The sequence below is a fragment of the Eurosta solidaginis genome, chromosome 5 (assembly GCF_040869045.1).
Source record: "Eurosta solidaginis isolate ZX-2024a chromosome 5, ASM4086904v1, whole genome shotgun sequence".
Classification (NCBI taxonomy): Eukaryota; Metazoa; Arthropoda; class Insecta; order Diptera; family Tephritidae; genus Eurosta; species Eurosta solidaginis.
Genome location: NC_090323.1, coordinates 63,799,564 through 63,824,236, shown reverse-complemented (window position 1 = coordinate 63,824,236; position 24,673 = coordinate 63,799,564). Strand labels below are relative to the sequence as shown.

Here is a 24,673-nt window from a genome sequence, read left to right as displayed (position 1 = left end):
ACATGACACCAACCATCTCTTCAATTGTAATGTGGAACCAACGCCTCTAACACCCCTTTCCTTATGGTCCACCCCTGTTGAAACGGCAAGTTTCCTTGGCCTCCCGTTAGAGGATATTGATGACAATTTGTGATCGGTCGCGGCTATTAGGTGGGGCGAGCATTGCTACAACAACAACAACAACAACAGAGTCAACCCTGGTCCACCTTTATAACGATATTCCGGAAAGGCGTCCACCTATAGAACTAAGGCCCACGCCCTTTTAAAATATTGTACAAACGCATTCTAGAGTACCCCTGGCCCACGTTTATGGCGATATCCCGAAAAGACGTCCACCCATAGAACTAAGGCCTACTCCCTTTTAAAATATTTATTAACACCTTTCGTTTGATAGGCATATTGTACAAACGCATTCCAGAGTCAACCATGGTCCACCTTTATAACGATATCTCGAAAAGGCGTCCACCTATAGAACTTAGGCCTACGCCCTTTTAAATTACTCATTAATACCTTTCATTTGATACCCATATCATACAAACGCATTCTAGAGTCATCCCTTGTCCACTTTTATGGCGATATCTCGAAAAGGCGTCCACCTATAGAACTTAGGCCCACTTCCTTTTAAAATTATCATTAACACATTTCATTTGATACCCATATTGTACAAACAAATTCTAGAGTCAGGCCTGGTCCACCTTTATGGCGATATCCCTAAATGGCGTCCATCTATAGAATTATGGCCCACTCCCTCTTAAAATACTCTACCCTAGGTTCTTTTTACTACATGGTGATTTCCCCTTATTTTGTCTCCACAGCTCTCAACTAAGTATATAATGTTCGGTTACACCCGAACTTATCCTTCCTTACTTGTTTTAATTACTAATAACCTTTATTTTCTGTGTTTATTATAAATGTTCTCGCTTCAGAATTATCATGTTGACTAATTTTAGCTACTGCTTCTAAGCTCGACTTAGTGTCTCACTTGTGCCTAACGGTACCTTTTCTCTTACACAAGAATTTAACTCCGTGACAGCAAAGGTGAGGCCTTTCTGTTTCTAATAAAACAAAAAAAAACTCTCGCGAAGCTATTCTTTTCTCCCGCAGATTTCTTATTTTTTTATACTCAGTTGAGCAGAGCTCACAGAGTATATTAAGTTTGATTGGATAACGGTTGGTTGTACATATATAAAGGAATCGAGATAGATATAGACTTCCATATATCAAAATAATCAGGATCAAAAAAAAATTTGATTGAGCCATGTCCGTCCGTCCGTCCGTCCGTCCGTCCGTTAACACGATAACTTGAGTAAATTTTGAGGTATCTTGATGAAATTTGGTATGTAGGTTCCTGAGCACTCATGTCAGATCGCTATTTAAAATGAACGATATCGGACTATAACCACGCCCACTTTTTCGATATCGAAAATTTCGAAAAATCGAAAAAGTGCGATAATTCATTACAAAAGACAGATAAAGCGACGAAACTTGGTAGATGAGTTGAACTTATGACGCAAAATATAAAATTAGTAAAATTTTGGACAATGGGCGTGGCACCGCCCACTTTTTAAAGAAGGTAATTTAAAACTTTTGCAAGCTGTAATTTGGCAGTCGTTGAAGATATCATGATGTAATTTGGCAGGAACGTTACCCTTATTACTGTATGTACGCTTAATAAAAATTAGCAAAATCGGAGAAGGACCACGCCCACTTTTAAAAAAAAAATTTTTTTAAAGTAAAATTTTAACAAAAAATTTAATATCTTTACAGTATATAAGTAAATTATGTCAAGATTCAACTCCAGTAATGATATGGTGCAACAAAATACAAAAATAAAAGAAAATTTAAAAATGGGCGTGGCTCCGCCCTTTTTCATTTAATTTGTCTAGGATACTTTTAATGCCATAAATCGAACAAAAATTAACCAATCCTTTTGAAATTTGGTAGGGGCATAGATTTTATGGCTTTAACTGTTTTCTGTGAAAATGGGCGAAATCGGTTGATGCCACGCCCAGTTTTTATACACAGTCGTCCGTCTGTCCTTCCGCATGGCCGTTAACACGATAACTTGAGCAAAAATCGATATATCTTTACTAAACTCAGTTAACGTACTTATCTGAACCCACTTTACCTTGGTATGAAAAATGAACGATATCGGACTATGACCACGCCCACTTTTTCGATATCGAAAATTGCGAAAAATGAAAAAAATGTCATAATTCTATACCAAATACGAAAAAAGGGGTGAAACATGGTAAGGTAATTGGATTGTTTTATTGACGCGAAATATAACTTTAGAAAAAACTTTATAAAATGGTTGTGACACCTAACATATTAAGTAGAAGAAAATGAAAAAGTTCTGCAGGGCGAAATAAAACACCCTTAAAATCTTGCCAGGTATTACATATATAAATAAATTAGCGGTATCCAACCGATAATGTTCTGGGTCACCCTAGTCCACATTTTGGTCGATATCTGGAAAACGCCTTCACATATACAACTACCACCACTCCCTTTTAAAACTCTCATTAATACCTTTATTTGATACCCATATCGTACAAACTCATTCTAGAGTCACCCCTGGTCCACCTTTATGGTGATATCTCGAAAAGGCGTCCACCTATAGAACTATGCCCTACACCCTTTTAAAATACTCATTAACACCTTTCTTTTGATACCCATATTGTACAAACAAATTCTAGGGTCACCCCTGCTCCACCTTTATGGCGATATCTCGAAACGGCGTCCACCTATGGAACTAAGGAATACTCCCTTTTAAAATACTCATTATCACCTTTCTTTTGATGCCCATATTGTACAAACAAATTCTAGGGTCACCCCTGGTCCACCTTTATGGCGATATCTCGAAAATGCGACCACCTATACAACAACCACCACTCCCTTTAAAAACCCTCATTAATACCTTTAATTTGATACCCATATCGTACAAACACATTCTAGAGTCACCCCTGGTCCACCTTTGTGGCGATATTCCGAAAAGGTGTCCACCTATAGAACTAAGCCCCACACCCTTTTAAAATACTCATTAACACCTTTCTTTTGATACCCATATTGTACAAACAAATTCTAGGGTCACCCCTGGTCCACCTTTATGGCGATATCTCGAAACGGCGTCCACCTATGGAACTAAGGATTACTCCCTTTTAAAATACTCATTAACACCTTTCTTTTGATACCCATATTGTACAAACAAATTCTAGGGTCACCCCTGGTCCACCTTTATGGCGATATCTCGAAACGGCGTCCACCTATGGAACTAAGGATTACTCCCTTTTAAAATACTCATTAATACCTTTAATTTGATATCCATATCGTACAAACGCATTCTAGAGTCACCCCTGGTCCACCTTTATGGCGATATTTCGAAAAGGCGACCACCTATACAACAACCACCACTCCCTTTTAAAATCCTCATTAATACCTTTAATTTGATATCCATATCGTACAAACACATTCTAGAGTCACCCCTGGTCCACTTTTATGGCGATATTTCGAAACGGCATCCACCTATAGAACTAAGGCCCACTCCCTTTTAAAATACTCATTAACACCTTTCTTTTGATACCCATATTGTACAAACAAATTCTAGGGTCACCCCTGGTCCACCTTTATGGCGATATCTCGAAACGGCGTCCACCTATGGAAATAAGGATTACTCCCTTTTAAAATACTCATTAACACCTTTCATTTGATACCCATATCATACAAACGCATTCTAGAGTCACCCCTGGTCCACCTTTATGACGATATCTCGAAACGGCGTCCACCTATAGAACTACGGCCCACTCCCTTTTAAAATACTCATTAACACCTTTCGTTTGATGCCCATATTGTGCAAACGCATTCTAGAGTCACCCCTGGTCCATCTTTACGGCGATATCTCGAAAAGGCGTCCATCTATAGAACTTAGGTCCACGCCATTTTAAAATACTCATTAATACCTTTCATTTGATACCCATATCGTACAAACGCATTCTAGAGTCAACCCTGATCCACCTATATGGCTATATCCCTAAATGGCGTCCACCTATAGAACTATGGTGCACTCCCTCATAAAATACTCTTTAATGCCTTTCATTTGATACACATGTCATACAAACACATTCCAGGGTTTCCCTCGGTTCATTTTCCTACATGGTTATTTTCCCTTATGTTGTCACCATAGCTCTCAACTGAGTATGTAATGTTCGGTTACACCCGAACTTAACCTTCCTTACTTGTTGTATTATAAAAATCTTTTTTATGATGTATGTACGTGCGTTCGAATACATATTAATATGGTATCAAAATACCGTCTTAAAATTGCTCATTCGCCGAAACTTCATGTGGCTTAGCTTCCTGCTCCTCGAGTTTGTAATTATTCCTAATATGCTCCTTCCAGTGGCGGTCTTAGTCCTTCTTGCGATGATAGATCCCCGGCTTGTAGTAATAAATGATTATCAGACGAATTTCACGCGCAAATTGTTAACGCGCATTGATCTTACGAAAGTTGTTTTTTTTTTTTTTATAACTTTTTAAAGTTGCTTAATAAGTCACGTACGAAGAGAACTTGAACTCGCACAAAAAACAAACTTAACACGTTCTTACTTCTAGCTGCTATCCCAGGAAAAAGAGAGCATTTTCAGCTGAAAATCCTGTATATATAGCCTTGCTTTGACCAGAAGCGGCTATCTTATTTCCTTCTATGTGTTTTCTTTTTTGTATTCTGCTCATTTTTGACAATTCGTAATAGAATATTAACAATCAAACAATGATTGATACAATTCACAATGAAATTATATGTATTTAAGTTAGTGAGTTAAGTCATAGTTAAGACATAAGTTAAGTTAGTACATTGGTTTATTTAAAACAAAGAATTGAATTTTGGAAGTAAAAAAAAAATGATAGCTTTGTCGGTATGGAACCCAGTACAAAACAAACATTGTTGCACAGTGGCAATGTTTCGAAAAGGGTTAAAATTAGGAAACTGTTTTCATTATATCCTTCTTGTGGTAAAACTCTCTTCTTTTTGTGTCTAGATCTTCTAGTTGGTAGATATTCTTTCCTTTCGTACCTATCACTTTACATTTAATAAACTTTGGTGCAAATTTTGAACAAAACTTTTTCGAGGAATCGCTGATTACGAAATTCCTTCGATAATACTAAGGGTAGTGGACGTACTGCGCAAGTTATACCTTTTTGCTGAATTTTCAAAAGCTTTTGAAATGTTACGTGCGATAGAATCCCTAATGAGTTTTAATTTTTCATTTCTATTAATTAATTCACCCTAAAATGTCATTAATTTCCTAATAAGAGAATAATCTTTTGCATTGGTGATCATTTGCTGTCCAAAAAGCGAATAGTATGGGCTAAAACCAACTGTCTGGTGGTACGAGCTTCGCAATGATTCCGAAATTTCCGGTATATATCTATCCCAGTTCGTTTGCTCCTTTGAGACATAGGTACGAATGGCAGTTATTATAGAGCGATTTACTCTTTCGCTGGCATTAGCCTGAGGACTATATACGGCTGTATAAACATGTTTTATACTTCTTTCTCCCAGAAAATTATTAAACTGCGTGCATTTAAATTGCTTCCCATTATCGCTTATAATCACTTCTGGCGTACCAAATATCGTAAATACGTTTTCCCTTAAATACTTTATTATTGCCGTAGAGTTCAGTTTTCTTAGAGGCTTTAATAAGGGGAATTTTGTCATATGATCAACCACGATCAACATGCCAATATTACCTTCCTTCGATCTGGGATATGGACCTAACAAATCTATATATAATTGCTCAAATGGACGCTGAACCTTAAATGTGTCTGTCATCGGTGGGCGAAGAATAGCATTAGGTGATTTCGTTTGCTGACAAATAGAGCAACTGGCTATAAATCTTTTAACATCTATTATCATGTCTGGCCAATACAAATTTAGTTGTAATCTAGCTAGAGTTTTTGCAATACCACCGTGAGATTTGTTTGGGGGATTATGAACACTTTCAATGGCCTTAACCGTCAATACTTTTGGTACCCACAATTTCCAGTTGAACTTTTCCCGTTCTTCATTTCCATCTGGGTGTTCAGTTCTTTTGTATATTTTTCCTTCCCTAATTTGCACATCAGGTAGGCGAGATTGGTTTTCTTGTACGTAAGCTCTTAGTTTTTGATAATCCTCGGACTCGAACTCCTCTGACTCCATATCATTAAAGGGATAACAACTGACCTCAGAGATTTCTTCGAAGTTCTGCCTCGATAAGCAGTCGGGAACAACGTTTTGGGTGCCGCGTCTATGTACAATTTGAAATTTGTAACCCTGTAATTTTAATGACCACCTCGCCAATCTGCCGCTAAGGTCGGTCTGTTGCATGAGCCATTTAAGACTTGCGTGATCAGTGATCACGGTGAATTCTTGACCCTCAACGTAAGGACGAAATTTCTTAATTGCCAATATTGCAGCTAAGCACTCAAGCTCTCTTACACTATAATTCGACTGGGCTTTATTTAGTTTTTTTGAAAAATACGAAATAGGCATTTCTTCCCCTTGGTCATTCACTTGGGCCAGTACAGCACCTACACCTTGATTACTGGCATCACATTGAATTAAAAAGGGCTTTTGGTAATCCGGATTGGCTAAAACTGGTGCACTTACAAGCTTTTTCTTTAGTTTTTCAAAAGCTGCTTGCGCTTCTTCATTCCAGTGGAATCCACGGCCTTTTTTAAGAAGGTTTGTTAGTGGCGTAGTTAGCGATGCAAAATTGTCGACGAATCGCCGATACCATCCTACCATACCAAGGAATCTTCTTAGCTGTCTCACCGTCTTTGGTGCTGGGAAATTTATGATGGATGAAACCTTTTCTGGATCAGTACAAAGAGTACCATTTCGCACAATAAAACCTAGGTATTTTACTTCGCGAATACAAAATTTACTTTTCTGTACATTTATAGTGAGGCCAGCCCTCGAAGTTGATATGCAACTTCAGATAATACAGATATATGTTTTTCAAAACTGTTTGAAATAATAAGGAGGTAATCCAAATAAACAAAAACTTCATCTTTCAGGTTTGCTGGTATCACGTGATCCATTAGACGACAAAGGGCTTGTGGTGCATTACACAGGCCAAAGGGCATCACGCGGTATCTGTATAATGGTCTATTCGGAACAATAAAGCATGTCAAATCACGAGATTTTTCCGACAAGGGTATTTGCCAGAAAGCTCGTCTCAAATCCAGTGAAGATATGAACTCAGCTTTCGGCAATCGACTTAATATTCCGTCGATATGCGGTAAAGGGTATGTATCTTTTACTGTTACGCTGTTTACTTTTCTAGCATCGAGACACAATCTAACTTTCGTTGGCTTTCGTACTAACACTATGGGACTTGCCCAAGGACTATTTGGTGCTTCTTCAATTACCCCTAGCTTTAGCATCTCATCGATCTCTTTATGTACCAGTCTTTCTATGGCTGGGGATATATGAAAGTACCTTTGTTTCGTTGGTTTAACGTTTGCTTCAATTTCTATTACGTGCTCGGTTAGAGAAGTTTTCCCTAGGCCCTCCTTTTCGTAAGAAGGAAAGGTATTTATAAAATTTTTCAACTTTATGGCTTGCTGTTCGGTGAGATGGTGTTTATTGGCATTTTCTTCTGTTTTATCATCTACGTCTATTTGCGCGATAAGGTGTGGTGATATGCTAAATTCTTTCCAAAAATCAACGCCAAGTATTAAATATTGGGCTATGCTTCGCACAACATAAAATTTAATGCTTTTTGTTTGACCTTTGAACGTTACCGGAAGTAAAATCGTGCCATATACTATTTGATTTCGACCATCTGCCGTACTTATCGTAGCAGCGTGTGTAGACAATTTGTGCTGGTCACAGATCTCTTTAGCTAAGTTATTACCTAAACAAGACACCTGCGCTCCACTGTCTAACAATCCCAGGAGTCTCCTACCTTCAATATCTACTTCTGCATATGGCCTAAGATCATTTTCTTTGTTAGTAATTGAATAGACGAGGTTACTAACATTTTTACGATTGCTTTTAACTTTCCGCCAAAAATCACTCATACGCAAAGCAGGTCGTTTTGTATCACTCCTATCCTTACTGCCTAAAATTTCATTGCGTTTTTCTTTATAAATTCTAATACGTTCATTGTATGGTATTATTTTAAATACTTTTTGGGTAGACTCTTTTCCAGTCACGTTTAGTTTCTCCCTATTTTTATTATCTTCATCCAGATAAATTTTTATTTGTCCTTGCGAAGGTTCGTCATGGAGCCTTCGCTCACATTCGAGTTTTTCGGACTACAAGCTTTACAATTTGGTTTATAAACTCCAACAAGTCCACAGCCGTAGCAAAATATGGTACGTGCTGCGACGCAGTCGAAATACCTGTGGCCTTCTTGCCTACAATTCCAACATATGATTTTGGAATCTGTTTTTCTTACAGCTGCCAATTCGTTAGCATCTGCAGCAGGAGGTATCGCAACACTGCCATCCAAGTCTTCTTCGAATTCTACTTCGCTTACTTGTTTTTTGCTAAAATTTGGTTTAGAAATAGTTGGGGTTTGATTAGATGAATTATTTTTGAAAATTTCCTGCAAAAGCGTTTCTCCTTTTAAGCACAGCATTCGTAGTTGTGCAACAGAGTTAACAGTCACATACAAAAGCTGTTGCCTGACTCTAGGATGCAGTCCTCTTTGTAACATCTCTACCAATTCCAGTTCACTAATTGGGTTCTTTAGGCGTTCAGCTATCTTTAATACCGCGGTTTGGTATTCGTCAAAACTTTCCGTATTACCTTGTCTCCTAGCTCTCATCGCTTCCTTGATATCAGTATCGGTTCTATGTTCCTCGAAATTTAATCTTAGGGTCTCACATAAACCTGGCCAAGTAACAAGTTGGACTGATCTGCGATAGCGCCAATACCAGTCCTTCGCTTCCTTCGTAAAGAGAATCTGTGCATGTTCACACAATACGTTAAAATTTCCCGCTAAAGCGTCTACAACTTGAGATTCTATCCTGTAAATAAAGTTTTCTACGGTCAATTTTTTTAATCCGTCAAATTTGATGTCCCAGCTGGAAATAAGTTGGGATATTTTGCCAGCGTGTGTCACACTAGACATATCACTTAGTCTGAAATGATCGTTCCTAGGAAGTGAGAGGGGCCCATTTAAAAAACTGGGTCTATCCTGCGGCCAATTGATATTATCGGGTTGCTGAGGCGGAATGCTATCATCATTGTTGTTTGGGTTATCTATATGAAACCTACTAAGAACGCTAGCTAACGAGCTTTGAATCCTATCTTCAATAAGTTGAGATACCCTACTTTCGAACTCTTCTAATGCTGAAGCTTGCCTAGCAGATACGACAGCGGTAACTATGCTTCGAATGCGGCTTTCATTAAGGTCAGTGTTTTCTGGGGCTGCATTTGCAGTCGCTTAGGGATTACCGGTATTGTGTTCAGAAGATGTTTGCTGTTGCGGAGGTTGCATCTCTTTTTGCTGTTGTTGTTGTGGTTGTTGTTGGTGACCACCAGTTTGTGGTAGAGTTGCCTGGGTTGCATTAGTAGACATTCCGCTTTGAGACGTAGTTTTAGATCGGGTACCCATTACGGAGGTATTCGGGTTTGTACATTGCTTAGAGCTGCAAGTCGCTCTGCACTGTGGGCAAGTTTGGTTATTTTTAAGCCAGTTTAGTAGACACGCACGGTGAAATAAGTGACTACAAGCGGTTTGCAAAGTTTCGTAGTTTTTCCTAATATATTCCTGACAGAGTATACAAAACTGACCGGAATTTCTAGGCAAGTTTTCGTTGCTGTACCGTACAGACATATTGACGATTTCTATCTTCACTAGCTTTAGAAAAAAAAATGATTTATATTATTTTATTTGTTTTTATGATTTTTGTTTTAGTTTACACTCCACAAAAGATATAACAAGATATGTATTTCTCTTCTGTCCCAAAGGTTTCGTTAAGTTGTAAGAAGGCATAAATATTGTAAAGGTAAGGATAGCATGTGAAGGAAAAATTAAATGAAAAAAGTTTGACTTGTGGTCATATTCCGTATTATTCTCAGATATGATTCCAACAAATCTGACACATCGAACTTTGGTTCGAAGTTTAAAAGTAATGAACCTTTCACCTGAATTGTATCGGTCAGTAAAATGCACAATAAATTTGTATTTTAACTGCATTCCAAAATACAATAAGGCAAATCGTAATTCCCTGAAGGTATAACGAGCATCAATATATTTTCACGGCCAATTGTAGATGAACTGAACAACTACAAAGGCATTCCGCGAAAAATGGTATAAGTGAATTTTAAAAAAATTTGACATAAATATCAATAAAACTTCGGAGCTCCCACGTTCAGTGGGCCCCACACTTGGACGCCATTTTTGTAATGTTTACCCTACTGGGTAGCTTAGAAAGCTCCTCTGAAATGCATACACCTTCCCCGTGTTACCCCACCGTGTGCACCTTCCTCGATGTCCAGCCCGGAGTTTCAGCCATTGTCGTGGCAAAAGAAAGAGAAATGGAGTAACACTGGTAGTTCTACACCAGCAGGCCATACAAAAAAAAATTGTGTGCACACTAATCGACTCACTTACAAAGTCAACAAGGATAAACAACCTTGTAACATACCGCACCACTCGCCTCCAGGCAATCAGAGGTTTGACCCCAACAACGTATGTAGGAGATGTGGTGAACAAGGACACTACGCGTATAGATGCCGAAACCCACGGAAAATTTTTTGCTTCCAGTGTGGCCGCAGTGATATACGCACAATCGAATGCTGCCGTCGACGTCAGAGGGCTTTACAAAGAACAAGGCGCAGTGAGCCCAAGGAACCCAGCTCCGAATCGGCAGTAACCATGTACCAAGGGCACGGCCGCCTTTACGCCGTAGCCAGGCTCGGCGCGAAATCAGCCGAGGCAGTCATCGATACAGGGGCGTCGAGAAGTTTCGTTTCGAGCAGCCTTGCAGAACGTGTGGTAAACTCTGGGAGCGGAGAAATGGTGAGAGTGGCCATCAAAATAACGATGGCAAACGGGACTAGCACCACAATCTTCGACGCCATAAGGACTGAGGTACGCCTCGGAGAAGCGTCACACCACACGGTTTTACACGTCATGCCCGGAGCAATCGACGACATAATACTGGGCCTAGATACACTAGGGAGCATGGGAGCCACCATATCCTGCGAAGGAGGTCACCTCGCGCTATCCAGGCCAGTCACGCAGCATACATTGCCATCAGCCGAACCGACACAGATCACGGAGGAGGTATCGCCACCAGGTGAGAACAGCCATAACATAGATGATAGGATCAACAGGATCAATGGGGCCTACGATGAGGACGAGGCGGAACGAGTGCACAGTTTTCTGGCAGAAGAACTCCGAAAATTTGAGAGCATGAGTGGGGTGACGACAATAGCCGAGCACAGGATTATCCTGACGGACGACCGCCCTATCAAGCAACGTTACTTCCCACGCAACCCAGCTATGCAGACCATCATCAACAACGAAATTGACGAATTACTTCAGAAAGGATGCATCGAGCCATCCTGTAGCCCACACAGCGCACCAATCGTACTAGCCAAGAAGAAAAACGGGAAGTGGAGGTTATAATAATACCCAACGGATTAAACGCTCCAAAGCCCGCCCGACCGGCGCGAGGGGCGCATCCGCATGACGCACGGATTTGTTATTGCCGAGTTGTTGATAGGCGGAGGTTTGTTAAGCGTCGAGATCTAAAACTGCTCAGCTACAGAATAAAAATCATCAGCTGAGTACTATACATAACAGTTAGAAATTACATAGAAATTATACATATATATACTACATTGTTAAATAAGTGAACATTTTTAATTTATTTGATTTTTTTTTTTTTTTTTTTGTTAAGAGTTAAGATAGGATAAGACAGTTTTCTTTATGGTAAAAAGTGAATCCGTTATATCAAATGAATTAGAATGAGTGTTAAAATCATGACACAAACACCGAAAAGATTCATTTAATTCGAAATTAGTTCTACACTGCCTCAAAAGAAGAGGTTTGTAATGTCTTGACACCCGTGATGGGACGTTGAAATTTACTTCGTTCAAAAGAATTGGACTAGAAATCAGTCCATTCAGGAGTTTAGCCATAAATATAACGCCTAGCATTTCTCTACGACTTGCAAGAGTTGGAAGATTGATAAGCTTTAACCGACTAGTATAAGGTGGAAGATTATACGCAGAGTCCCACTGAAAATTCCTTAAAGAGAAAAGTAGAAATTGCTTTTGTATTGATTCAAGTCTATCTGCATGAACTCGATATTGTGGATTCCAGACTATTGATCCGTATTCTAGTATCGGTCTAACTAAGGTGATGAAAAGGGCTTTAGTTACATAAGGGTCACTAAATTCTTTGGACCACCGTTTCACGTATGAAAGAACACCTCTAGCCTTATTGACAGTAGCATTAATATGAAGGTTGAAACTAAGTTTAGCATCTATCGTGACTCCCAAGTCCTCAAAATAGTTTACTGATAGAAGACAAAAATTATTAATTACGTAAGAGGCTGCTGACAAAGATCTTCGAGATAGGCACATGAATTTGCATTTATTGAGGTTCAGCGGCATTGAATTTACGTTGCACCAAGTAACTAGGCAGTTTAAATCCCCTTGAAGCAAGGGATAGCCGACAACTTTGCTATTCCTCGATAGTTCTCTACACACGACCTACTACCACTTTTGTGAAGGGGTATGAGAAAAGATTCCTTCCAAGCAGAAGGAAAGACTCCACTTTTTAGGGACATATTGAATAAATCAGTTAGAGGCTGATAAATGTGCTCAGCGCATTTTTTAACAAAACAAGTGGGAATTAAATCAGGACCGTACTTGTAAGATTCTTTCAAAGACGTTAAATATGAAAAAACTTCATCCGGATATATTTCTGGAATATTAATGGTGTTAAGTGAGTTAAGCTGAAATGGATATTCATTTGAAAAAGTATTAAATTCATTGGAATAGTTGGACTTGAAAAATTGTGCAAAGAAGTTAGCAATGCAGATGCGTGGACTATCGGCAGCTTAACGCCCGATCCGTACCCGACGCGTACCCCTTACCCAGAATACAACATATATTGGACAAGCTACGACGGGCGAAGTATATCAGCAGTTTGGATTTGAAAAATGGCTACTGGCAAATACCACTGGAGCCCCAGAGCCGTCCCTACACAGCTTTCACGGTACCGGGACGCGGGTTATTCCAGTGGCGCGTTATGCCGTTCGGCCTACACTCCGCACCTGCAACGTTTCAAAGAGCACTAGATCAGGTTATTGGACTGGAGATGGAACCCTACGCTTTCGCTTACCTCGATGACATAATCATCATAGGATCCACCTTGGAGGAGCACATTCGCAACCTGAAAGAAGTGATGCTACGACTACAGCGCGCCAACCTGAGAATAAATGCGGAGAAATGCGAGTTTTTCAAGAAAGAAATTCGATACCTAGGACACGTAGTAAGCGACAGGGGAATTCACACCGACCCCGAGAAAGTTGCAGCCATCAAAGACCTGAAACCACCAACGAACGCGAAAGAGGTGCGTCAATATCTCGGCATAGCATCTTGGTACCGACGATTCGTGCCCGACTTCGCGACGATCAGCCAGCCACTCACAACCCTGCTGAAAAAGGGCAAACACTGGAAGTGGGGAGCCGAACAACAGGAAGCCTTCGAGGTCTTAAAGCAAAAACTAACGGAAGCACCGATACTTGCCTGTCCGGACTTCACCAAGACCTTCACCTTGCAAACGGACGCAAGCAATTTCGGGCTAGGCGCCGTATTGACACAGGATTTGGAAGGCGGGGAACGCATGATCGCCTACGCCAGCAGGAAACTCAACAAGGCGGAAACCAACTACTCGCCTACCGAGAAGGAATGCCTCGCGATCGTCTGGGGAATACGCAAGATGAGGCCATACTTGGAAGGGTACCGATTCAGGGTAATCACGGACCATATGTCTCTAAAGTGGCTAAACTCCATCGAAAGCCCCTCCGGCCGTATAGCACGATGGGCCTTGGAACTTCAGCAGCACACCTTCGACATAGAGTACAGGAAAGGAAAGCTGAACCTGGTAGCGGATGCACTATCACGACAACCACTGGAGACCCTACGACTGGCAACCACAACAGAGCGACCATGCAAGTGGTGGCACAAGCGCGTGAATGAAGTGCGCACTAACCCCGACAACTGTACCGCCATATTCCCCGCCGGCCACAAGATGAGGAAGCGGTACCTTGGAAACTTTGTGTACCCACACCACTGCGACAACGAGTATTAGAAGAAAATCACAATATACCAAGCGCTGGACACATGGGAATCCGCCGGACAGTAGTGCGGATTGCCAACCGGTACTACTGGCCTGGCATGTTTCGGGACATCAGTCGATACGTACGACAGTGCGAGTCTTGCCAGAAGTACAAGAAAACTCAGCAAAAGCCGGCCGAAAAGATGCTCACACAAGTGGCCCAAGAACCATTCGCCACGGTATGCGTCGATTTCGTTGGACCACTCCCACGATCCACACACGGGAACACGATGCTACTAGTATTTTTCGACCGCTTCAGCAAATGGGTGGAACTGGTCCCCATGAGGCGTGCGACAGCAGAAGGCCTACGCCGTGCGTTCAGAGAACGCATCCTCGCAAGATTTGGTGCTCCCAAGATACTGATATCGGACAACGGCGTCCAGTTCACCAGCACAATGTGGCAGCGTTACCTCAGGGAAATGGGGATACGACAACAATTCACGGCGCCCTACACCCCGCAAGAAAACCCGACGGAACAGGCGAACAGGACAATCAAGAGAATCATAGCACATCTCACCAGATCACAGCACAACAGATGGGACGACCGTCTCCCAGAAATCGAGCTGGCCATCAACACCAGTGTGACCGCGTCCACAGGATACAGTCCAGCCTTCCTCGTACAAGGACGGGAACCGCGACTACCAGGGGCATTGTTTGACGAGGTCAACCTGGGGACGGGCACAGCTACCACAACGGCAGAAGAGAAATCTGACAGAATGCAAGAACCATTCAGAATAGTGAGGCAGAACATGGAACGAGCGGCGGCAGATCAAGCACGGCACTAAAATTTACGGCGGAGAAAATGGACCCCCGTAGTCGGCGAACTAGTGCTCGCAAAGGAACACCATCTCTCCAAGGCCGGCGAAAATTTCGCGGCAAAGTTGGCCCCCAAATATGACGGACCCTACCAGATCCTAGGATATGTATCACCAGTGATACTCAAAGTACGAAAAACCAACGGCGGAAAGGAGAAAACGGTCAATATTGGGGAGCTAAAGCCATATCATGCAGCAGAGACCATCGCGGGAAATTAAAATAAATTCAGGGAAAATAATCTAATTAATATCAACGATGGGAGGATACCGGTCATTCTATCGCAAACCACCGAGGTGACAACACGTTCTATTGCTACGAATTTCTTTTCCAAAAAAAAAAAAAAAAAACAACCCAACAACCTAAGATGGAGAGCCATAACGCCAAACTAAACAACAGCGTCAAGCGTATGCGCCAGCATTACGAGGAGGAGGAAGCAAAGCGCCCCAGGGTAGTACTGCTGGAAGGAGCTACCGGCGCCGCCGTCAGCAACACGCGTGGAACCACACGCACAAGCACGTACGCTGACGTCGCACGCAACGTTACACCACCAAGCGCTACTGGCGCCGACGTCAGCAACACGCGTGCAACTAAGCGCGAAAACACGTACGCTGACGTCGCACGTATCATCACACCACCGAACACCACAGGCGGCGACGTCAACAACATGCGTGCAACTACACACGCAAACACGTACGCTGACGTCGCACGCACCATTACATCACCAAACACTGCAGACACCTACACCAACACCACGAACACCGAGTCAGCCACAGCCGCAGCTTATGCCAGCACCAACATCAGACGCGCGACGGAATCAGCCAGACGGGCAACGGAACTCGTGACACGCACCACGCGCATATCTAAATGGGAGGAAGTCGCGGCCAAGGCCCACAACAAGACCAGCACACCACCACCTACAGCCACACTGGGTAGGATAGACGTGGAGGCAGGGCAGTTGCCAGCAGCCATCGAGCTCTCCTCTGGCGAGGACACAAGCCCACCGGAACAACAACAGCAAGCGACTGACACGGAATGCTGGCAGGAGCGGTACGTATGGATAGCGGACTCGATGCACAGGGCCAATGTTCCGCACGCAACACAGGCTTGGGTGGATTTCCTTCCGTGGGAGTATGTACAGCGGTACGGGTATGACGGGTTTAAGGCCCAGGAACTAGTACTCGAGGTCCCTCAACAATGCAACAACAACGACTGTGGCGTATACGTAGCCGAGAACATGGAGAGGGTATTGCGATACACAGGGAGCGGAGAAGGAGTACCCGGACTGTGCAGACAGCCGTTCACCGAGGAAATAGCGAGCCAGAAGCGCACGGAAATGTTGAACCGATTTCTACGGGACGGTCGAGAGTCCACGAAGGCTACGCAAACCATAACCACCACATACAATCCTTGCACAGTCAAACAACCAATCCCGGAAGACAACACGGAACCGGTAGCACCAGACGCCGAAACAGAGCCATAACAAACAACAGCAGGCCACCAAGAGGTGATAATCGATTTTCGATAATAATTGTTGAATTTTGAATTTCGTATAAATTTCTGGAAAAGTATTGATGTTTTATATTGTTGATTGCTGAATTTCGTATAAGTTTATTTGATGCATAATTATTAACTCAGGATTTTGATTTGCTGTCTTCTACTATGCCATAAATATTGTCCAATATGTTTCTCTTTGTAAATTTTTAATTGAAGAATGTTCGAGACACAGATTGTGGTTGTTGTTGTTGTTGTTGTAGCGATAAGGTTGCTCCCCGAAGGCTTTGGGGAGTGTTATCGATGGCCCTTTGCCGGATACAAATCCGGTACGTTCCGGTACCATAGCACCATTAAGGTGCTAGCCCGACCATCTCGGGAACGATTTATGTGGTCACACTAAACCTTCAGGTCATTCCCTCCCTCCCTACCCCCAAGTTCCATGAGGAGCTTGGGGTCGCCAGAGCCTCGTCTGTTAGTGAAACAGGATTCGCCGCGGATAGGTGAGGTTGACAATTAGGTGTGGAGAAGCTATATATTGCACTGGCAACCTGAAAGGTTGCGCTACACAGCCCCTTGAATCTGGTATTTTAGTCGCCTCTTACGACAGGCATACCTACCGCGGGTATATACTGATCCCCTAACCCGCTGTGGTCGTTTTGGTTTTTGGGTCGTCTTTTACATGCCACGAATATGTAAAAATTGTTTGTTTTGAATTTTTGTTGCAATTTTCACATTTAATATTTATTCAAATATTCACTATTTTAAATTTATACAGTTTTAAAACGCACTATATATATAATTTTGTTTAAAAATATTGTTCATATATATTTTGACTATTCTTAGTTTAATTTTTAAAATTTAGTCTATAAATTACTTTAAAATTGATGCACTTGTGAAGGGAGTCAATTTTAACATACATATGTATTTAATTGAAGATATACAGCCCAATTCTAAACGAAAATTCCGTGCGAGTTTTCTCCCTTCTCCCATTCCTCGTATTCTAAATAAAAATTCCTTGTGAGTTTTTTCACTTCTCCCTTTCCTCCTATTCTGAACAATGTTCGAAAAAGCGGAAACCGGTTATGGGATAAAAGTAGGTATTATGAATGTGAGGCAGAGGGAGATTTCTCTGCCATTTCATAGGAGTTTTTTCACTTGTTAAATTAAAGTGAATGCATCAAAATAGTTAAAGGAAATTGGTTATTTTAAGAAAGAACACTTATTTGTACAAATTTGTGCTAAAAGATGTATTTATATTCTACCACAATATTCTCACTGTTAATACAACAACAACTACAACCGCAATATTCCTTATTTTAAGTCGAAATGTATATCATAAGCAACGGTAGAGCTCTTGGTATACAAATTTGATGCAGCCATCCAGAAATTGCGCAAGGATTTTTTAATAAGGCTTAAATAGATTTTGGCATATGATGAAGGACGAATTCAACTCAACTTGGCCGCCAGAAAATTGCTTTGCTGAATGAAAGCAGGCAACTCCGGCAGATTTGTGTTATGCGGCCGTTGTTGTTGTTGTTGTAGCAATGCTCGCCCCACCCAATAGGCGCGACCGATCACAAATTGTCATCAATATCCTCTAACGGGAGTCCAAGGAAACTTGCCGTTTCAACAGGGGTGGACCATAAGGAAAGGGGTGTTAGAGGCGTTGGTTCCACATTACAATTAAAGAGACGGTTGGTGTCATGTGGGGACACATTGCAAGCAGGGCATACATTTTGTATGTCGGGGTTGATTCTGGATAGGTAAGAGTTTAACCTGTTACAGTATCCAGAACGAAGTTGAGCAAGAGTGACACGCGTTTCCCTGGGGAGTATGCGTTCCTCTTCTGCGAGTTCTGGATATTTTTCTTCAAGTACTGGATTCACCGGGCAATTCCCGACATAAAGGTCCGACGCCTGTCTATGGAGTTCACCAAGGACCTGCTTGTGTTTTTCCGCTTCATACGGCTGGGTTCTCAGGTGCCGTATTTCCTCAAAATGCTTACGGAGATGACTCCTTAGGCCCCTAGGCGGTGCTGGTTCGTCAATCAGATGTCTGTTGGGATGCCCAGGTTTCTGGGTATTCAACAGAAACTGTTTAGTCAGCATCTCATTTCTCTCCCTGATGGGGAGTATTCTCGCCTCATTATGCAGATGGTGTTCTGGGGACATAAGAAGACAGCCCGTGGCGATTCTGATAGCAGTATTTTGGTAGGCCTGTAGTTTCTTCCAGTGGGTGGTTTTTAGGCTTGGCGACCATATGGGTGACGCGTAGCACGTAATCGGCTGGCTAATTGCTTTGTATGTGGTCAAGAGCGTTTCTTTATCTTTTCCCCAGGTACTGCCAGCAAGGGATTTGAGGATTTTATTACGGCTCTGAATTCTTGGAACAATTGCGGTTGCGTGCGCACCAAAATGTAGATCCTGATCAAACGTCACACCCAAGATTTTGGGGTGTAGGACAGTCGGTAGCGTAGTGCCATCGACGTGGATGTTCAATATGGTCGACATTTGGGGTGTCCATGTTGTAAATAAGGTCGCGGAAGATTTAGTCGGTGACAATGCCAGGTTTCGCGAGGCGAAAAAACTGGAGAGATCAGGGAGATAGCCGTTTATTTTATTGCATAGCTCATCGATCTTTGGGCCTGGGCCTGTGGCCATTATTGTGCAGTCATCGGCGTAGGAAACGATTGTGACTCCTTCCGGTGGTGAAGGTAGCTTAGATATGTAGAAATTAAACAAAAGCGGGGATAGGACACCACCCTGTGGCACCCCTTGTTTAATTCTCCTTTGTTTTGATGTTTCGTTTCTGAATTGCACCGATGCCTGCCGACCACCCAGATAATTTGCGGTCCACCTTTTAAGACATGGGGGAAGGGTGGACCCTTCCAGGTCTTGCAGTAACGAGCCATTATGCGGCCGTCTTCTTCTTATGTTCCGCTGTTGATGTTGCTGTGGCACCAATTCATTACTCATTTCAGTGAATACCACATGAAATGCAATAAATACTGTGCAATGTTTATATTTTATTTCTTAATTTCCAACAAATTTGCAACAATAATTAAACTTCAATTTTTTAAACAAAATAAGAAATGTGCAACGAAATTTCAATTGACAAAACAGCTGACTTCGAAAATTCGAAATTCCTATTCCCCAATTATTGTTCTCCCTAGGAGAACAGAATTGGAGGAATTTTTCCGCGGGAATAAAAAAATCCGCGAGAATATTTAGAATTGGTCTGATAGAGTTCAAATTTCGTTAAAAATGTATTTGCACGTTTTCCACCATTTTTTGATAAATATGAAATTTAATCGATTAAATAAATAAATAACATTCTTATTATATGCATTATCTAAGTGAGGATAAGCGTTTTTTTTACGCGCAAACTTAAACGTATATACGTGTAAGAAACTCTCGGCTAGTGTCATGTTGTCGTATAGTTACCGTAATTTTGCTTAATGATTATACCTTGCAGTATTTATCATGATTGAATCGTGATTCGCAATGTGTTTTGTGCTTGTTCGTGTTTGATTGGGATTTTTGTTCCCCAACACTGATTTTATGCATTAAATTTTGTTTTCTTCAGCTGACAAAATTTTCTTTGTTTTCTGACTCATTATTCGTTGAATTACCTGCATTTCGGGAAATTTGTAATAAATAAATAAAATAATTTTATTGCATATCTTTTTTTGAATATTTAGTCAATACTAACTGCTAATATATATTAAGTGAAAGTGCCAGCTGAGTGCTGTGCTGTTCCCAATAATTGGCGATTTGTGCACACTTGATTTCAACAGACAATAGGGGGACTCATGAAAGCATATAAAAGTATAAGGTGTAAAATTATATCCATTTACACACGCGGTTATATGAACGCACCTAGCAATACTCTTGATAAACTTGATTATTTATCAGCTGTATTATTGCCAAACCAAATTTTTTTGATTGTTATGCAAATTAAAAAATACCAAGATTAAGTGAAAAATCAAAACTAACACGCCTTTACTTGCTGATGTTGGAGATTTCTGATGAAAATGCCTTCTGTAATGTCTGCAAGGTTGCATTCCTTCGAGTTTATCGCATTTACACAATAGGGGGACTCATGTAACCGTATAAATGCCTTATAAAGTGTGTAAACGTATAAATTTATCTAGTGCGTAAACGAGCTGTCAAATTTTGTATGAAAAATCATTTACACAATTTGTATAAATTTACGCGCACACTTGATTGTGTAAACGCGGTAAACTCAAAGGAATGCAACCTTGCAGGCATTTTCATCAGAAATCTCCAACATCAACAAGTAAAGGTGTTTTAGTTTTGATTTTTCACTTAATCTTGGCATTTTTTAATTTGTATAACAATCAAAAACATTTTGTTTGGCAATAATACAGCTGATAAACAATCAAGTTTATCAAGAGTATTACTAGGTGCGTTCATATAACAGCGTGTGTAAATGGATATATATTTACACCTAATAAGTTTATATGCTTTCATGAGTCGCCCTAATGAAATGTGCGCGTAAATTTATACAAATTGTGTAAATGATTTTTCATACAAAATTTGACAGCTCGTTTACGCACTAGATAAATTTATACGTTTACACACTTTATAAGGCATTTATACGGTTACATGAGTCCCCCTAATGGTGTTGTTTGTTTTTTAAAATATCGATTTACTCACTGTTTTTATATCAGTAATCATGCAGTATAACTTAGAAAAGACTATTAAAGCAACAATTCTTCTGATACTATTTACATTGGGCAAATGCAGTGACATTACGCAGCAGGTGTTTGGTGATGTAAAGGAAGGGATTGTGGCTGCGTTCGGAGACTTCAATTCGGATGAGTTGACAGATGTGTTTATTATAAGAGATGGGATGAGCACTTTGGAGATATTATATGGTACAATAAAATTTTGTAAGTTAAAATAGTTCAACATTTTCACTACTTTTCAGGTGCTTATACTGAACCACTTTTAAGGCATGGCCCATATTGCTCTTATGAGGGTCATGAAATCACTAGCGTTGTACCAGGTGATTTCGACGGTGATGCTTTAATGGATGTACTAGTAACTTTACGGCCTAAGAGAAACGCCGATGAATATCTCTACAATGTTTATATAAACTGGGGTGGTCAAGATGGTATAAATTGTTCAGGCGTTGACAATCCTATTTTACGTACTAAAGGGGAACCCCTAGCACTAGATTTTAATCGCGATATGATAATTGATCTGTTTGGTCTGGATGAAAATGGAGAGCGTTCGTTTTGGATATTCCAACCAATGCGAAAAACGCCAGAAAAACGCAAGCAAGCAGCGCCAGGTAGCCCTGGCAGTGCAACTGACTTAATTCGTATACCCAATGCAAATGCGTATTTAGATTTCAATGACGATTTTACTGCCGATCTTATTGTACAGACGGATAAAAGCTACGAGGTTTGGTATGGCCGTACAGAAGAAAAGGAGGACTTTAGCTATAATCACAGTATTGATTTATCTATTATTGGAAATCCAGATTTTACAATTGGTCAAGCTGTATTTGCCGATTTTGAATTAGAGGGTGTAGAAAATATTATATTACCAGTTTGCTTCCGTAAAGATTGCTCCAATTCAACAGTGCTGGTTTATGATGGTAAAGATTTCCGTGATGTGCATGTCAATTTCAAAGATCAGCAAGGTGTTTTATGGGGTTTTGTACATCCCATCGAATCCGATGTTTATCTGAAAACAATAACTGCACGCAGTGGTGATTTTAATATGGATGGGTACCCAGACTTAATTTTAACACTACAAACTGTTAGCGGTCCTAAGCGTATGCAAACATTCCTTCTAGAAAATGTGCCATGTAAAATGTGTAATAAGCCATTAAAACGTACATTTGAAGTAAAATGGAATGGACTTAGTCCAATGGGGAATGAAACTGTTGCTGGAGCCTTCTATGACTTTTATCAAGATGGTTCGTAGATGTTATACAAATATATGACATATATTAGAAGTAAAACTTTATTTTTTTTTAATATGTATTAGGTGTTTTGGATGTCATACTTATTGAGAAGACAAAACAAGGAAAGTATCGGCCACTAGCATTCCGCAATACACTTGACTATGATGCAAATTTCGTTAAAGTGATCGTACTTACTGGTCTTATTAATAGTAAAAATCCTACGCAAACAACACCGCTAGGTAGAAAAAGGCGTACTTATGGCACCAATTTGCCTGGCCCACGTATTACATATGCTACGACTACTCAGGAAGGTGACCAACAGCAAGGATCTAGTGTGCAGCTCCCCCAATCAGCCTATTTTGCATTACAATTACCATACACTATTTTTGGATTGGGCCGTACACCCAATTTTGTGGATTCACTTACAGTTGGTTTGGGTAGTAAATCGCGTACTTGGACACAAGTGATTCCTAATTCACAGATAATAGTTGTACCAAAACCAGTAAGTGAACCACAACATTGGAAAGCACAGCTTTTTGTAACCCCGAGTAAATTGATTTTAATGAGCGTGGTAGCATTGGGTGGCACATGCCTTGTCATAGTGCTTATTATACTCGTTTTATATATCAAGGAAAAGCGCGAAGATAAGCAAGAAAAATTGCAGGAAGCTCATCGTTTTCATTTTGATGCTATGTAAAAAAATATTGCTTACGAAATGAGTTACAGCCCTTTGAAATATATAATACATACATACAAATGTATGTACGTACATATATGAAGAGTTCCAAGTAAAAGCGCAATAAGTGCACTCTTATATAATTTTTTTTTTGTTTTTGAGATATGGAGGGGATTTAAATTCAATTTTAAAAACCTATGTGATAATCGTAAGAAGAAGTAAAAACAGTAAATATGGAGCATTTCAAGGTAGCTGAAATAGTGGTACCAAACCTTCTATCCTATCAATAGCAAACACTATCACACAAAAATGCGCCTCCATTTAAGACTGGACACTATTTCTCATTTATCTAGGAACTTTTTAAGAGTCACTTATTGCGTTTTGGCTTGGGACTCCTCATTTAAATCGTATTTTAATCTCTGTCCCCCTGATATTTATTTCTCAAGTGTTAAAGGTTTATTTTATATTAAAAAATACTACGTTTATTTGCTAAGTATATTTTGAATTTATGCATAAACCAGCGCTTGGCGTCGGCGGGCATACCCAATTTCAAGCACATAGTAAATCTTTGGCTCAGTGCTTCAAAAGAAACGTAAAATAAAATGCATATGTATATTGGTGTATGGAACAGTTTTCCCGTCAGATTATGCAAATAAACGAAATTATACACAAAGTAAAGTGAATATACATTGGAGTGTAGGGACTAAGCACTTACCTTGCAAGAATTTGAAAAAATATAAAATGGTTAGGCTGAATTGATCGGTCAATAAAAGCCCCATATAAACTAAATGTGCCCATAGTCAGAATTTGTTTGACGACCACACGGAAAAACTCAAATAAGTACCAGGACTTGTATTGCAAAATAACTTCGTGCTTTGGCAAACAGCAAGCGGATATGCTGGCAATACACAGGGCTGTGAATCATCTCGGGCCTATGCCTAAGGATGGTAAACGGGTGTTTATTTTCTCAGACAGCCAGGCAGCATTAAAGGCCCTGGACTCATTCGTCGACAACGCAAAGTCGGCCACTGAATGCCGTAGATCTCTTAACGAAATGGCTGAGCACTTCAGTATCAGCCTTTATGGGTACCTGGGCACAGGGATATTGAAGGCAACTGCAGAGCTGACCAGAAGAGGCACCACCGACCATATCCTTCCGGGAAATGATTCGGTAGGTAAACCCATGTCCACTTTCAGGCTTCGTGTGAACACAAGAACTATAAAAATTGCAAATGGACGATGGTCAGCCATATCATCGTGTGAGACATCCAGGATAACCTGGCCCTCATATGACAAGGGGTGCACAAGAGCTCGTCTGGTTTTAAACAAATCAGTTCTATCGTCCCTGATAAGGGTTCTAACAGGTCATTGTATAATAGGCACGCATGGT

General features: G+C 40.7%; 1 protein-coding gene and 1 long non-coding RNA gene across 4 annotated transcripts; one reads left to right on the top strand and one right to left on the bottom strand.

Moving 5' to 3' along the window:
- Positions 1-19,919: 19,919 nt before the first annotated feature.
- Positions 19,920-20,696, bottom strand: LOC137252255 (uncharacterized). The gene is made up of 2 exons (XR_010953488.1): positions 20,379-20,696; positions 19,920-20,298 (listed from the first exon to the last, which is right to left on the bottom strand). It is a non-coding gene; the product is annotated as an uncharacterized lncRNA (long non-coding RNA).
- On the top strand, positions 20,167-23,961 carry LOC137252248 (T-cell immunomodulatory protein). 3 transcript variants are annotated; one of them, XM_067787689.1, is made up of 4 exons: positions 20,167-20,316; positions 21,361-21,567; positions 21,621-22,619; positions 22,691-23,961. In XM_067787689.1, the coding sequence occupies exons 2-4, from the start codon at positions 21,366-21,368 to the stop codon at positions 23,302-23,304; spliced, it is 1,815 nt and encodes a 604-aa protein (XP_067643790.1). In that variant the 5' UTR covers positions 20,167-20,316; positions 21,361-21,365; the 3' UTR covers positions 23,305-23,961. The 3 variants fall into 3 exon arrangements, with proteins under 3 accessions (XP_067643790.1, XP_067643792.1, XP_067643791.1); XM_067787691.1 differs by having other exon boundaries at positions 20,243-20,316; positions 21,280-21,567; XM_067787690.1 differs by lacking the exon at positions 20,167-20,316 and having other exon boundaries at positions 21,252-21,567.
- Positions 23,962-24,673: the final 712 nt, after the last annotated feature.